The sequence below is a fragment of the Schistocerca nitens genome, chromosome 8 (assembly GCF_023898315.1).
Source record: "Schistocerca nitens isolate TAMUIC-IGC-003100 chromosome 8, iqSchNite1.1, whole genome shotgun sequence".
NCBI classification, from domain to species: domain Eukaryota; kingdom Metazoa; phylum Arthropoda; class Insecta; order Orthoptera; family Acrididae; genus Schistocerca; species Schistocerca nitens.
In genome coordinates, this window is record NC_064621.1 from 168900709 (window position 1) to 168918482 (window position 17774).

The following is a 17774-nucleotide window of genomic DNA, read 5'->3' on the forward strand; positions in this document are numbered from 1 at the left end:
CTGTATCTCCTCCATGTCCGAACATCATCTCTTTGGTTCACTCCGAGACGCCTCCACACTTTCTTTGTTGAGAGCCCTTGCTGATACAAGGTAACAATGCGGACGCGATCGAACCGCGGTATTGACGGTCTCGGCATGGTTGAACTAGACAGCACGAGCCGTGTACCTCCTTCCTGGTAGAATGACGGAACTGATCGGCTGTCGGACCCCTCCGTCTCATAGGCGCTGCTCATGCATGGTTGTTTACATCTTTGAGCGGGTTTAGTAACATCTCTGAACAGTCAAAGGGACATTGTCTGTGATACAATATCCACAGTCAACTTCGATCTTCACGAGCTCTAGGAATCGGGCTGATGCAACACTTTTTTTGATGTGTGCGCTATTTTGATTGCGTTTTTTGTGTCAGCATTGATAACTATAGGTGCCTATTCCACAGTGCATCATGTACACTTAAACTCTTTGGTAGCTTCAGTTTTTCAACCTGTACGTCTGTAATGTTAATACACTGACGCCAAAATATATAAATACAACGAATGAACTTTGCAATATATACCATAGTTGATAGGTATGTTTCCACATCTGGAAGATGACGTCTAATCAGTTTTCGTGCCAGTCACATAGAAGTTCCGGCAGTAGCGCCACTACATAGTTACAAATCTGGTTAGTTACCTTTGTGACTGGACGTGATGACTTGATGTTAGTCAAGAATGCCTTTAAGGCAACAAAGACGCCATTATCAGCAGCTCACTTACTTTGAACAAAGTCGTGTAATGGGGCTGCAGGAAGCTCGATGTTCCTTCGTTGATATTACAGAAACACTTGGCAGGATTAAAGGCACTGTACACAGTTGCAGGCAGCGGTGGTCACCAAAATATACGGTCGCAAGAAGACCGGACTCCGGACGGCCACTTGAGGGAAGACCATCGTGTTCGGCGTATAGCTCTGTCGCATCTTATTGCATCTGCAGCAGCTATTTTAAGCCGCTGTCGGCACCGAAGCAACACAGCGAATTGTAACAAATCGGTTACTTCAGGACAACTCCGAGCCATACTCTCTATAGCGTGCGTTCCACTGATTCAAAATCATCGCGAATTACTACTTCAGTGGTGTCAACCGAGAGCTCATTGGAGGGTGGCGTGAAGGTCTGTGGTGTTTCCTGATGTTATCTGGTTCTGCCTATGTGTCAGTGATGGCCGTGATTAGTTAGAAGCAGGCCGTTGAAGGCCTGCAAACAACCTGTCTGCGTCCTACACACACTCTACCTCTACGCTACGCAAATTCACGGAGATTCGTACTCCAGTGTGTTGTAGGGTGAGCGGATAACGCCTTTCCTACTTCATCCTGGGTGTGTTGGAAGTTGTCCTCTCGTCTGAATCTTCCTCGCGGTTGCGTTTCTTCTTTTACTTCATCTGGCTCATGTTGCGGCGTGCCTTCACTCCCGAAACAGGTCTGGCCACCTTGTGGTCGAGCGCCAGTGCACTTGGTTTCCCAATTTGCGTATAAGGTCGTTCTCCGGCATCCGGGCGGGCGCGTAAAAACGATGTGCCGCCTGCCAGAATCGGTGTTTGAGCAGCGGGACTCCCGCTACTCTGTGGAGTTCTCCATTGCTGAAGTCTCGCGGCAAGTGAAGTGCTAACCTAAGTGCCTTGTTCTGGACCCTCTGTGGCTTTGCGATGGACGAGTCGGCCGCGTTGCCCCACACCACAGCAGCGTACTCTAACACTGGCCTGATTAGTGTCAGGTACAGAGTTATGCCAAAGCGTGGGGGCAGGGTCGTCGCTGGGTTGAGTAAGAGGTACAGCAAGCGCAATCTGCCAAGCGCTTTACCCCTTACTTCCCCGATGTGCGCCTTCCACGTCAAGCGCTGGTCCAGAGTGACGCCCAGGTAGCGTCCGGTGTTCGCCCACGGGATGGGGCCTCCCATGATGCTGAGTGGCTGGAGGTCGGCAGGAATCTTCTTTCTGGGGAAGATCACCGCCTGACTTTTGGCTGCCTTATACTTGAGCCCCCATTTGGTGGCCCAAGCTCCGAGGACGCCGCAAGCCGATTGCAGACGGTGACGCATCAGCCTGGCGTTGATGCTTCTGCCGTAGAGCGCCGTATCGTCCGCGTAGAGCGCAACGTGCACGCCCTGCCTCCTCGGAACGTCGGCGGTGTACAGTGAGTAGAGCAAGGGGCCCATGATGGACCATTGCGCTACTCCAGCTGCTATGGGGCGTGCTGTCAACGTCCCGTCGTCGGCGCGCACGTGGAAGGTGCGCCCAGTCAAGTAGGATTTGAGCAGGCGGGCGTGCGACACCGGTAGGCATTGTGTAAGTAGTTTATACACAAGGCCGTCGTGCAACACGCTGTTGAAGGCTCTGGAAACGTCCAGGAGTACCGCCCCTAGATACTCGCGACGCTCCAGCGCCCCCGTCGCCTGCTCTACCAGTCGAAGCAGTTTCTGCTGCGTGGAGTGGCCCCTCCTGAAGCCGAACTGTTCGTCAGGGAGCGGGCCTTCCTCCCCGACGTGTCGCCACAGCCTCCTGACATACAGCCTCTCGAAGACCTTCGAAACTGCGGGCAACAGGCTGATGGGCCTGTGGTTTTGCGGCAGCCGCAGGTCTTTTCCGGCCTTGGGGACAGCTAAAACTTCCGCATGTTTCCTCCTACACACACTGAACCTAAAAATGTAGTTACAGTCTAAGGTGCGATTTGATATGACAGTAGGAGCACTCTCGTGGTTCTCCCACGTACCCTGACTGTAGATCTGTTAGTCAGTCTGGTGATTCGAACTGTTGTGCTGTCATTCATGCGCTCGCATTCGGGAGGGCGACAGTTCAATCCCGTGTCCGGCCACCCTGATTTAGGTTTTCAGTGATTTCCCTAAATTGCTCCAGGCAAATGCCGGGATGGTTCCTTCCAAAGGACACGGCCGACTTCCTTCCCCATCCTTCCTAATCAGATGAGAGCGATGACCTTGCTGTGTGGTCTCTTCTCCCAAGTCAACCCAACCCATTCATGGGCAGCATTCCAGGCACTGTTTTCCAACTGGAGAACGCTCGCGCACATACGACTGTAGTTACCCAACATGCTCTTCAGATTGTCGTCTTGTTGCCTCCTCCTGCTCGATCACCAGATCTGTCACCAGTCGACCACTTATGGGACATCATTGGACGACAACTCCAGCGTCATCCACAACCAGCACTAACCGCCCCTTTATTGACCGACAAAATGCAACAGGGGTATAAATCAATCCCACAAAGTGACACCTTTATAACATAATGCATACATTTTGTATGCTTGCATTCAACATTCTGGCAGTTACATAGTTTATAATAGTACCATAATTTCAAATTTCCAATGGCTTATCTCGCGCTTACATTAACTTGTCATCTTTGAATGTTAATCACTTAAGTATGTTACCTAGTCAGATGTATTCCCCAAATTTAATTACTCTATATTAATTATTTATTGTAGTTGCGATTTTTTTCAGTCTAGTTATTCTAGTTAATATTATCAGCTCTTTAGAATTAACTCAATTTTGTTCGGCACTGTGAAAGATTTTTTGTAAATAATCTGGAATAGTCTGCTGTTTTATCTTTCATTGTGTGTGTTTTATCTGCTTCCATGTTTCACGAAATTATTTCAGATATTTTAGTTGCCATTTATGCACATTTAATGCCACAGAAAAATTGTAAAATGTGGTATCTGATCAGACGGGATGCACATCAAAACTCTCTGACAAAGGCTAGTGCTTATTGTAAAAAACATTCGGTGCATAAATTCTTGTTTGAAACATTCTTTTAGTGTCCGTAGAGCATGTGAATGTGCGTTTTATGTACTTGTGTTAAGCCTGACGGCAATGAATCTGTGTAAATTCTATTCTTTTCTGTATATAGCACCAATGACGTTGAATCAAACAAACTACTCTTTTTCCTAAGCTATCGGGTATACAATCATCTCTGCATCACATTTGTGTCCTTCGGCTAGTGTACGTACATAGAATTTGTCCACTAATGCAACTGAATATGAGTAGGCCAGGCAACTAAGATAATTCATAATGACTTTACACTAGTACTTGTAATATGAATTAAATATTAGTATGTGTCAACAAATATATATGTATTTCTCTGTAGCATACTGCAAATGCCATTGTCTGCCCTCTCATTAGGAATTTGACTGTCAGTTACCTTACCCTCGCAGTCTGGAAAACAGCATAAGCATGGCCACTGGAATGGGTGTCAGTGTATATGTGGAAGAGTGAGTAATTAATCAACAACTGAGATCTCAGGATCTTCCAGTAGAGGCGTAGAAATTAAATTTTGTTTTAATAAGTTGAAATGAGTTGTCTATTTTCTCATCCCTTTCATCATCTCAAACTTCTTTACTATAATATGCATTGTTTGAGTCATACGTTTCCTCCTCGCAAACGCTGTGTGGCAAATGTACCGTTTGTCGCATTGACATACAAACATCTTAGACAAAAGAAAATTCTCATTGATTTTGCATTCTGGCCACGTCAGAATCGGTAAACCGCGGGCTTCGTCGTTCGTCTTTCGGGAGTCTGTCAAGTTTCGCATCTCCTGACAGGCATGGCTGTTGAGTGGAGTGAAGCCGCAAGTGCAGGGCGTAAAGCTGAATTCCTTTGCTCGGATTGTTGCTTTCTATTGTTCATAAGAGCCACTAATACTGAAATCCTGCCAGTTCTTTTGAAACTGAACCTCTGTGTTTAAATAATAACTTTTGAACCAGATTTGTGCCTTCCAGTACACCCCCAGACACTGAATATGACCCATTAATACCGCAGTCTGACTACTTATGTGACGTTATGGAGATGACAAACACTTCCGCAAAGCGCAACAAAAACAGGGGCATTACTCAGAAGTGACATATCTGAGATTGGAATTAGTACATTGAATGCAAGCACCGTACTACAGTGTCTGAAAATGAAATAAATTGTGCCTTATAGGTTAATTTGTGCAACACAAATGTGTTGCCTACTAACCTGATATACTATGATGTTGTGTGGTGAGAGAAACAAGTATAAATCACGCCATCTCTGCCGCCGTTTGTCTAGAAAGTACTGTACTTAAGTCACCTTTCGTGGACTGCTGTGAAGTTCTTATTAAAGACAACTGTAAGTGCTACTTCTTTGCAGATACTGATATCAGTGAATTTTGAAACATATCTTTCGAAGAAAATTATATTTATTTCCAGGTGGAGGTATGGGGCATATGGTGGACTTTGTGAATAAAGGAAGAGGTGACAGTCAGTTTGATACCGTGTTTCGCCAGTGTTACTTAGATATATGGTTCAGGCTGGCGCATAGTATTCCCGTACACCAGACGACTTTCTTTGTCGCCCTTTCTACATACCTTGTGGAAAGAGAGCAGATATGTGTATATATATTGTACTGTATATGTGTCAGCGATATTCATATTAATATCTTTATACGCCATAAGAAAAGAGGGCTGTAATGGAAGTAAATTATGTTAGTCTATAATTTAGAGTAGAAGGATGTGTCGGTACTTGTGGCACATTACCCATCATATACACAAAAACATATACAAAATTTATTATTGCCACAACGCCGACAACCTCCCGGAAACACATTTATTCAAAACTGACAAATCAGTCACTTAAAAAACTCATTAACGTTGTTTATTGTACTGATCCTTTCTGTTACAGATATGAAAATACAGTCATACAAAATACAACTTTCTAGAAATTTGCTCGTATAAAGGTACACACACATCTCAACAAAACTGTAACTTAGAGAAGGTAGACAATGTCTTTTAAAGGGAAACAGAAGAGAGAGAGAAAAGTTCACCTCGAAGAAGCGTAGATAATACGAAATATCCCTGTCAGAGTAGCGCCTAAGGCGGAATATTTGGATGCCAACAGATTAAGTTGAAATGTTTATTTTATATCATAGAAAGTCTTCTTTCATTCTTTTTAATATCATCTCCTTTCTCCACTTAGCATTATCTTTTATTATGCTGACAAACTACTTCACAACAATCTCCAGTTATACCTTAGTGGCATATGCGAACTTACAATGCGAGGAAGTCTGTAAAAGCACTAAACGTTACACAATGACTCAACAGTTGTTTTCGTTCTATTGAACAAAATTCTCAAAACAGTTTCTTATTTTTGATAGAGAAATACTTTTCAATTCGTAAGGAATCTACTTCAGTTCTCACTACTGTTGTGTTTAAACGCAAGTGTGCCACACTGCAGCTCAAAAACTACGAGGCCCGTTCAATAAGTAATGCAACGTTTTATTTCTCAGCCAATTTCGGTTGAAAAAATGCGGAATTTGCTGTGGTATCGGGAAATATTCCTGCTTGAGCCCTGTAGTTTCATGAAGATCCGACAGGTGACAGCGCTATACCTAGCTATCAAAATGGCGTCTGTAACGTATGTACGTTCCAAGCAGAGACCTGTCTATGAGTTTCTTTTGTCGGAAAAACTAGAGCATCGCAGATATTCATAGGCGCTTGCAGAATATCTAGGGACACCTGGGAACAAGGTCACGCAAAGCTCTCCAGCCTGCCGCCTGACCTCCGACCGCACACAGCTGTGACGCCTGCAATGTTGGAGCGTGCGGACACTCTCATTCGAGGTGATCGACGAATCACAAACACCTCGTTGCTGAACTGGCCGTGTATGTTGGTAGTGTTTACACTCCCATCCTCCATTTGTGGTACTCATACGTGTATGTCCGAAGGGTTCTCGCCGCCTAACACAAGACCATAAAGAACAACGAAGAATCATCTGTGTGGAAATGCCTGCACGTTACGAGGCTGATGGTGACCATTTTCGATGCAGTTATTGATGCAGCGCAAGGCTGGCTCTGACGCCGACAAGTGGGAACACGCGGGCATACAGGTCCTCCAATGATGTAGAGTAAGACCGTCGCACTTAACGGAGATTATGTTGAAAAATAGGATTTTGTAGCCGAAAGAGCGGTGAATAGTATGGTTTATGGAATCCTGAATAAAACCTACCTGCTTTCAGGGGAAAAAATGTGTAGTCTTACTTATTGAACGAACAGGGTATGTTAGATAAATTGCTTATCTGTATGCAGAACTTAATATTTTCAGAATATGACTTTGGCAAGCAATTGCATGTTTCCAAAATAATTAAAAGGCCTAGGATTGTGAACTAGAGCATCTGCTAATTGGAATTACTCTCATAGCAGAATGCAGTGCATTTATGTAGTCACATAATAATGCTACTCGTATTGTGGTAATGATTTTGAGAACATGTCATAGATATCAGGAAACTGGAACAAGAATAAACTACGACGTAAATATTTTGGAAGCGAAACTCATTTAGAAAGGCAACATTCTAAGTAAAATTTTAAACACTCCAAATAGCAAAAAATTCTGCACAGTCTTAGTGCTTATTTGATGGACTCTTTTCAAATCACCAGACTACCATTAACACAAAGCATCGTTGAAGATACCACACATGATACGAATTATGTGAGTCGGTAAATTTATTGCAGATTCCGAATTCTGCCGTAGGTACTGTCTGTTACCGTCTCAGTAGCGGACAGCTCGTTTTGTTCCAAAAAATAGTGGTCTATGATCAGTGACTTGTACAAGATAGTTTTAGTGTACAGACATTAGTTTCGAAACGATCACCACAGTGTAGAGGAATTTTCAGTACAATCAGATACACTTTCTAACACACGTGTCCGTTTCGTAACGCCTTCTGCACTGCCACTACGCAGACTGTATCTAAAATAAATGCTAGGAACTATTTCTGTAGCAAGTCCATGGCTGGTCATTATATAGTTATGTTCTTTTATTTTTTATATTTTAATGACGAAATTGCATGATTACTTTGTTTCAATAGGTTTTGGCCAACCGGTAGTCATCAACAGACTGTCAATAGATAAAAAGAGGTAACAAAAAAAAAGATTACACAATCTGTAAAATCTGTGATGGACTATCTACTTAATGTTTCTTCTTTTGGGCCAGCAACGTACTATATGTGCGATAATGACATGTTTATTAGAAAAGATGCATCAAATAGGTGTTTGTAATCAGTAATTTTTATCTACGAGGGGCTGTTTTGGTTTAATTGGCATTTTCAAGTGCGTCTAGATTGATGTGGCGTCCACTTATGTTGTTAGTGGACTGTCTTATAACTCTCACTGTGTGAATAAGGTGGTAAATGATGTCAATATATTAAAACATACAACGTCGCCAGAATGGAACTGTCAGACTACTGTCACATAATTAACATTTTATTTTCAACATATGGACATCATTTACCGTCTTACTCAGACAATGACAGTTATGACAGTCCACTAACGATATAATATCGACGTCACATCAATGTAGACACACTTGAAAATGGCAAACAGCCGAAACGGTCTGTCGTAAATAAAGACTACTTATTATAAGCAGCTATTTGATGCACCTGCTTTAGTAGTCATTTCGCTATTTACGTAATGATAACAAAGAATAAAATCACAAATGAAGACACATGTTACAAGCGGTTTCCATTTCGTTATCAGAAACCCTGAAGGCAACGGTAGTTACAGCTCGAGGATTTTTAGGAGGTGTGAAATCGTCACGTTGTCTACTGGTATGTGCCTTCATTCGTAAAACGAATATTTCAGTCGGCATATTTTATATTTACATCTGATTCTGCAGTTAAATGATGTGATTGTGTCATAAAAAGCTATAGAAGATAAAAGAACGTAATTGGTCTCTTAATCTCAATTCAGTATGGCATATTTCCTCAAATTCTAGAATTATAATTCGGTTTTGCAGTAACACTTACAGACCACTGTTATTAACATACTGTGCCATGGTTAATAAAGACTGTAATGAACTGCGAGGATAAATTTGTAGGTATTATCAACTACGAATGCAAGTAACTAACGCGAAAGAAGTCTGCTAATAGATAGGGCAGTCAGTGTTGCCTAGCAGCCAAAATATTCCGCCACTGATACAATTTTCTAGGAATTTACTTGTACAAAGGTCCCAAAAAAGCTGTAATATACATGGCACATAATGTCTTTCAATAGGGCATGTGTATCATTAAGACGCTTCCATTCCGCGACATACCTCACTCGCCTTAGCACCTTAGCTGTGTTGTTTAGACGCACAAGGTTGTCTTGACAAGTTAATTTAACATGATCGAATTTCTTCCTTCACTTTTTTCTCGTTATCGTACTCTTAGACACCTACTCAACAATTATCATTTAAGCCTTAGTTTCATATGTTTACACAGAAATAAGTTGTGAAACAATCATCACAATGCAAAGTATTTCCGAAAAGGATCATATATACGTTGGTTTATATTTCGTAATGCATTTTTAACTGTCGATATGCAAACCTTGTCTGCACTTAAAGCTAGTAACAATTTCTGTAGCAGTCATTCTAGAATTGCAAGTCCTTTGCACTTCTACAAAGTACTGTTATCAACGTGCTGTGGGACAGTTAACAAATATACCAGCGAACTGAGATGCTAGTGTTTCAGTCATGTCGCACGCGAGAAGTCAAGTAAAGGACATGACAGAGATCTGTCATAGACGGTGCTCAGTGTTGGCTAGCTGGCAAAAATATTCCACCAGCAGTGTCTTTCACAGTAAGTCAGCGCCGAGCATCCACTCCAAGTCACTGTATGTATCAGGCCGACTCAACGGGACGTTGGTGCAGACTTAGACGTCTCAGGAGGCTGTGGCTGACACCCAGGAGCGCCACCAGCAGGAAACGGCGACGCCGAGAAGCGCAGACGCCGGCTGCCCCCACAGCCGGACAGCGAATGACGTCGACCCGGCGCCCTGCATTGCTTCTGTGTGCTCACCTGCAACATCAGCAGCAATGGTGAAATGTGACGTGATCACAGAGAGGGATACATCTATCCAGTATTTAAAATTCCTAGAATTTTATCTCAATGATCTTTCCCATTTGAGTCAGTTTCGATCTACAAGATCATCATCAGACATACACTATGTGATCAAAAGGATCCGGACACCTGACTGTAAACGATTTACAAGTTCGTGGCGCCCTTCATCGCTAATGGTGGAATTCAGTATGGTGTTGGCCCACCCTTAGCCTTGATGACAGGTTCCACTCAATCGGGTGCCGGAAGGTTTCTTGGGGAATGGCAGCCCATTCTTCACGGAGTGCCGCACCGAGGAGAAGTATCGATGTCGGTCGGTGAGACCTGGCACGAAGTCGGCATTCCAAAACATCCCAAAGGTGTTCTACAGGATTCGGGTCAGGACTCTTTGCAGGCCAGTCCATAACAGGGATGTTATTGTCGTGTAACCACTCCGCCACAGGCCGTGCATTATGAACAGGTGCTCGATCGTGTTGAAAGATGTAACCGCCATCACCGAATTGCTCTTCAACAGTGGGAAGCAAGAAGGGGCTAAAAAATCAGTGTAGGCCTGTGCTATGATAGTGACACTCGAAACAACAAGGGTGTAAGACCCTTCCATGATAAACACGACCACATAACACCGCCGCTTCCAAGTTTTACTGTTGACGTTCACCGGGAATTCGCCATACCCACACCCTGCCATCGGATCGCCACATTATGTACCGTGATTCGTCAATCCACACTTTTTCCCACTGTTCAATCATCTGATGCTTACGGTCCTTACACCAAGCGCGGCCTAGTTTGGCATTTACCGCCGTGATGGGTGGTTTATGAGCAGCCGCTCGACCTTGAAATCCAAGTTTTCTCACCTCCTGCCTAACTGTCAGACTACTTGCAGTGGATTCTGATCCAGTCTGGAATTCCTGTGTGATGGTCTGGATAGATGTCTGCCTATTACACATTGCGACCCTTTTCAATAGTCGGCAGTCTCTGTCAGACGAGGTCGACCAGTACGCTTTTCTGCTGTACGTGTCCCTTCACGTTTCCACTTCACTGTATCATCGGAAACAGTGGTCCTAGGGATGTTTAGGAGTGTGGAAATTCGCGTACAGACGTATGATACAAGTGACACCCAATCACCTGACCACGTTCGAAGTCCGTGAGTTCCATGGAGCGCCGCATTTTGCTGTCTCACGATGTCTAATGACTACTGAGGTTGCTGATATGGAGTACCTGGCAGTAGGTGGCAATACAACGCACCTAATATGAAAAACGTATATTTCTGGGGGTGTCCGGATACTTTTGAACACATAGTGTATCTGCTTTGCTAGACCAGTATATAAAATATAAAACAATATTGTAGCCAAGATGGTGCAACATGACAGCCTACTGTAAAGGGAAGAGACACTTTACTCAGAAAAAAACATGAGAACGCGGACACACAGGCGGCGGCTAAGATCGGGTCACATTGGTGTTGACAGCTAAAATCAACTTGACAGGAGCACGTGGGGGGCCAGTTTCACAGTATGTTGCACAGATGGGGTTGTCCCTGGACTTCCACAGGCCACTAAGATGACCGCGTAACCGGGTAAACCCTATTGTTGGGCAGCATGGCCGTTTTTCGCATCTAGTGCAAAATTAAATCTTACCCCAAAATTAATAAATATTGAAACATACGTGTCACTGAAGAGCCGGTAGGCTCAACTGAAGCGGAAAACATTGATGATTACGCGTGTCAACACGAGCCTTAGGTAAGTCAATATAAATTACATTACTGAACTGTAAAAGCGAATATCCACCAATGTATTAGACGACTGCAACAAACTACGGGTTTACGGATACATCTCGTAAAACTATATCGCACTGTGATGGTCGATTCATTGAAATTAATGACATATTGAAATGAGAGGGCGAAGAGTGGATATGCACAATTTAAAACAGCTTTCCTTACAAAGAAAATAGAGACACATTCAAAGTAGCAGCACTACTGTAAACTTCAGATATATAGAAATTATTGACTGTATAATTTGATTTGTTTGTTAATATTTACACTTATAAATCCAGAAACGGAGGAACACCATTAAATTATTGCTTATAAATAAACTATGATAGACAAAAGAAAAATGATAACAGCATAATACACTACTGGCCATTAAAACTGTTACACCACGAAGATGACGTGCTACAGACCCGACATTTAACCAACAGGAAGAAGATGCTGTGATATGCAAATGATTAGCTTTTCAGACCATTCACACAAGGTTGGCGCCGGTGGCGACACCTACAACGTGCTAACATGAGGAAAGTTTCCAGCCGATTTCTCATACACAAACAGCACTTGACGGACGATGCCTGGCGAAACGTTGTTGCGATGCCTCGTGTAAGGAGGAGAAATGCGTGCCATCACCTTTCCGACTTTGATAGACGTCGGATTGTAGCCTACCGCGATTGCGGTTTATCGTATCGCGACATTGCTGCTCACGTTGGTCGAGATCCAATGACTGTTAGCAGAATATGGAATCGGTGGGTTCAGGAGGGTAATACGGAACATCGTGCTGGATCCCAACGGCCTCGTACCACTAGCAGTCGAGATGAAAGGCATCTTACCCGAATGGCCGTAACGGATCGTGCGGCCACGTCTCGATCCCTGAGTCGGCAGATGGGGACGTTTGCAAGACAACAACCATCTGCACGAACAGTTCGACGGCGTTCGCAGCATGGACTATCAGCTCGGAGACCATGACCGCCGTTACCCTTGAAGCTGCATCACAGACAGGAGCGCCTGCGATGGTGTACTCAACGACGAACCTGGGTGCACGAATGGCAAAGCGTCATTTTTTCGGATGAATTCAGGTCCTGTCTACAGCATCATGATGGTGTTTGTCGACATCGCGGTGAACGCACATTGGAAACGTGTATTCGTCATCGCCATACTGACGTATCACCCGATCACCATCACACGATAGTATGGGGTGCCATTGGTTACACGTCTCGGTCACCTCTTTAGTTCGCATTGACTGCACTTTGAACAGTGGACGTTACATTTCAGATGTGTTACGACCCGTGGCTCTACCCTTCATTCGATCCCTGCGAAACCCTACTTTTCAGCAGGATAATGCACGACCGCATGTTGCAGGTCCCGTACGGGCCTTTCTGGATACAGAAAATGTTCGACTGCTGCCCTGGCCAGCGCATTCTCCAGATCTCTCACCAGTTGAAAATGTCTGGTCAATGGTGGCCGAGCAACTGGCTCGTCACAATACGCCTGTCACTACTCTTGATGAACTGTGGTATCGTGTTGAAGCTGCATGGGCAGATGTACCTGTACACGCCATCCAAGCACTGTTTGACTCAATGCCCAGGCGTATCAAGGCCGTTATTACGGCCAGAAGTGGTTGTTCTGGGTAATGATTTCTCAGGATCTATGCACCCAAATTGCGTGAAAATGTAATTCATGTCGCTTCTAGTATAATATATTTGTCCAATGAATACCCCTTTATCATATGCATTTCTTCTTGGTGTAGCAATTTTAATGGCCAGTAGAGTATTTCTCCGAAAATTTCCGTGTGACTGATGTTTCTTATGTGTATAAACATCGTCAAAAGATTAGTAGAACTGTATGATACACAAACACAAATGACCCGAAGTATAGAGTCATCATCTTCACTATATGTTGCTTGCTGATACACAGCCGCAAAAAAAAAAGAAGTAAATAAATAAATAAAAAAGTTAGTACAACTTGTAGAGGTTTCCAATTGATTCAAGAGCTAATACTGCAAGATATGGAGTACATCAAGCGATTGCACCTACAGATCAATAGCGCAAGCGGTTCTGAGGTACAAGGTATCGACCCATGCTGAATCATGCATTTTAGTATGTGGCGCTGACTTTGGCATCCTCTCGACAGTAAAAATGCCAAATACTGATCTGGGATACGCTATGCCACGCCTGCTAGACCTGTTCACGTAGTTCTATAAAAGATATTGGTTAACTAGTCACGCAAGTCACTTCTCGTCCATTATTTCTCTCCACTACATCGACTGGAGACAAGTTCGGAGGTCGTGCTGTCCAGGGAGGTTACTGCGCGTCTTGCAGAGCACGTTGGTTTTCATTGGATCAACACATCACCTTCCCTTTCCAAGAACTGCAAAAGAAAGGGTCTAACAACATTCTGCACGTACCGAACGCTGGATAGTGTCCCCTCCAGAAACAGCAAAGATGAACGAGAATTGTATTTTATCGCACGCCAGACCAGAAGGCCTAGGATGGGGTCAAATACGGCCAGTGTGTCCTGGGTGAATGAACTCTACGAGACAGCGCTCAGCAGGTCAACATCGTACGTGCAAAAGACCATCGCCTGCACGCAGACAAAATCTGCTTTCATCGCTGAAGAACGAGCCGTGCCACTCCAAGTGATCCTCTGATGGCACCAGTCGAGCCGTGCACGTCGGCGCTGTGGTGTGGGTGGAAGACGGGACCCTTTCCTAATAACCGGTTTGTTACAGTTCGTGTTGACAGCTCTGGGCTCTCAAGCCCTCTTATCTGTGCTGTGGTAGCTGTACGATCTTAAATCCTTAAAATACGGCAATACTACAGGCGTGAAAATGTAAACATGACCACTGATACCAACGTCGTCGCACGACTGACACAGCGAGTCCAACTTGTGTGACAATTCTTCGAAAGGACCGTCCTGCCACTCGGAAAGCCACGATTATACCCCTTTCAAACTCAATGGCTCGATTGTAGGAAGCAGGAGTCCGTCTCCATGGCATGGTTCCCTTCTTGCTTCACACGTTTGTACCACACCCAGCCTTCTGGCTGTGAGCATTCCCCATTAAGGGGAACACAAAGATGGCATTCGGGTAGGTCTGCCACTACACTACCTGTTGGAGAGCGACGGTGCCACTATTATCAGTATATCCACTATCCGCCAAGTGGTCGTCGTTCCGTGTGTACTAATGTTTTCCGGCAGTGTATATCTAAACCGATTATACACTTTAAAAAAAATTGCAATTAAAGACTGTTTTAAACTCAGCAAAGGAAATGGATTCAGTAAGGTTCTACATCTGCACCCATTCACATTTCTCCCCTTCCCTGTCTCCTTCTCTAATGGAGTGTGGTGACGTATCATGAATATAGTTAGGTCGAATGCTGGGGGCCATTAAAGTGTGTTTCCTATAAACAGATCAATACGCTTACATGTACATTTAAGTAGTCGTCATTTGTGTGCTGATTGAGTGCCTGATACCAGATACCTCGAAATGGCAGTAGTAAGACGATCCCTCCCTGTAACATTAGCTGACCCTTGTTTGTGTCGGCCACATGGCGTGTATGCAATACACGCCTATCATCCCTTAGTAACGACAAGACCTTAAGCACTACTATTGGAGCAGTTTCCTTTTTTTTCTTTTTTAATAACAGTCGTGGAAAAATATGGCTTCAGTTAACCTTGTGCAGCATACCAGCCGTTTTGGTGAGGTGGTGAAGTGTTTCCTAAAACAGTTGACACAAGTAATTCAATAACCTTAGTTTCACTAACCAAATTATTAATACTGGTTATGAGATATTTATGAGGTAAAGTGATAACACTTGATAAAGCCGATAGGCCAAAATAATATCGGAGGTAAGTAAAACATCTGTAAATAGTTATTAAGTCGTCTTAACAGTAACCCAAATAAACTTGTTCACCCTGTTGCACCTCATCATGCTGTTCGCTCTCCAAAACCCAGAAGTGAAACGTCTTTAAGCCGACACCAAACACCAACACTGCATAACATGAAGGAGAACCAAGAACAACATACCATAATTTACAAGCTAGTTACATTTTAATAACTGAATTAGCCTGCTAACTGATACAAGAATGGAAAGCAATCTGATCTGGATAAGGTCTGTATTGAAAAATTCATTTTGGGCTTCAAATGCAGAACTGTTTCTACTCCGATTAACTAGCTTAAAAGTAATTTACCTTATCGATAGCATTAATACTTGTTCAAAGGGCTGCTGTTTTTCAAAAGTAAGTACATATCAATTCAATAGGGGAAAATTTGTATGGAAAATTTTATATCCTGTTGAAATATGTTTACGACTTAATTTGTTGTTCTAGAAGATAAAGGGAAATTGTATGCAGGTCAGAACAAGTAAAGATCCATTGTCAGTTTACATTCTACAAACAATATTCATATTGTAAAGAAAGTAAGAATATGTCCAGAAATATAATATAAATTCAAACTGCAGATAATCAGATGGGTATTATTATATGGAATATTGTGAAACAAAAGAAAGAAAGGACAACCAGCACGTGCACAAGATACAATTAAACAAAAAAAACAATGTTTTGACTGATGACTCACAAGTTGTGGGTATTTTTTCATTAAATGGTTAAAATGAAGAAGCAACAGAATACATTATAAATGTCATTCCACAAAACTATGAGCGACTAGAAGTATCACTAACATCCTTAAGTGAAATTAATAGAATTAAAAAAGTTATCCACAATACAAGCTTTTGTGGTGTTGATAGTATTTCCAATAGAATTCTTAAGATCTATTCAAAGTAATGTCCTTAATTAAATACATAATGTATCACTGGCACAGGAATATTTCCAGACAGAGTAAAACATGCCATTGTTAAACTTCTTAATAAGAAGAGTGATTAACAAAATTTAAATAATTATCGCTCACTTCCCTTACTGACGTCTTTTTCTTTATTGACGTCTTTTTCCAAAGTATTTGAGAACGTAATGCGCGTAAGACCAGACTGACATGTAACTTGAAACAATTTACTTAATAATCATATTTTTTATTTCAGTAGCTTTACTGAGAACGCTGTTTATACATCCGCTAACCAAACGTTATAGACAATACATAATAAAGCATCGGCGGGTTGTATTTTTTGTGATATTTTCAAGGAGTTCAACTACAAAGATCATGTTACTCTCTTAAAAAGACTTAAGTTTTAGGAAATTGATGGTTTCGGAAACAGCTTGTCTAAATCATACTTGGCAAACAGAATGCAAAAATGATAATCGAAACAGTATTGGAAGGAGAGCAAATTTTAGTGGCTGGGAAGAAATCATGAATGGAGTTCCGCAAGGTGCAATTTTCGGCCCACTCCTATTTCTTATTTATATAAATTATCCAACAAACATTTGCCAAACAGAATTGACAATTTTTTCGACGTTACTGGTGTTGTAATGAATTTTCTAGTTTATCATTTAGAAAGAATATTCTGATTGCACAAAGCGAGTACGAAAATAATGTGACATTCGCCCACAATCGTCTTGTAGACAGCTCTTCAAGGATTTCTGTATTTAACTGCATCATCACAATATAAATATTTGATGATGAAAGTCGTCATCACAGTCTGAAAAGAAAGTGCTGTCTTGCCTAAAATAGTACAAGGAAAAAATACCTTCATTACCCATTATTAAAGATGTCAGTACCTCAGAAAAGATTTCGGTATTCATAAACAAATTTTGTTATCAATTCACCAACAACGATAAATTTCTGAGAAGTGGTAAAGCAGGCTTTAAATCTAACCTAAATTCATTTAATCTGGACAACTCCTTGAACTCAATAGATAAATTTTTATTTAAGACGTGGTGGCACCTACAGCTCAAACTATCAGTTTTCCATATCCTATGTTTTTATTTTCGTCCCTGTTTAACCTCTTAAAACCGCTCAAAATAAACGGTTTTAGAAATAACCGACTTTCGGTGTTTTATTTCTGTTATTTCCTATAGTAAACGTAGAAATCGAACAAAGATCGAAAAATTTTTATTCTCTCAGTTTGAAGATAGTTAGAATCAAAATATTAAATTAAATATGAGAATAAAAGAAAAGGCAGTCCGTCCACCATTTTCTCGAAAAATGATAAGTGGTTGAATTTAACCAAAAAATTTCTAGAATTCTCCTACTGATTCCAATTTCCTGAAATTCTGC

At 42.4% G+C, this 17774-nt stretch overlaps 1 protein-coding gene across 1 annotated transcript in view; it reads right to left on the bottom strand.

Moving 5' to 3' along the window:
* Positions 1-5647: 5647 nt before the first annotated feature.
* LOC126199465 (uncharacterized) overlaps positions 5648-17774 on the bottom strand; it is a 197977-nt gene continuing 185850 nt past the window's right edge. The window contains exon 5 of the mRNA XM_049936386.1: positions 5648-9813. Within this exon, the coding sequence (XP_049792343.1) occupies positions 9677-9813 (137 nt within the window). The 3' untranslated portion in view covers positions 5648-9676. The remainder of the gene's footprint in view (positions 9814-17774) is intronic.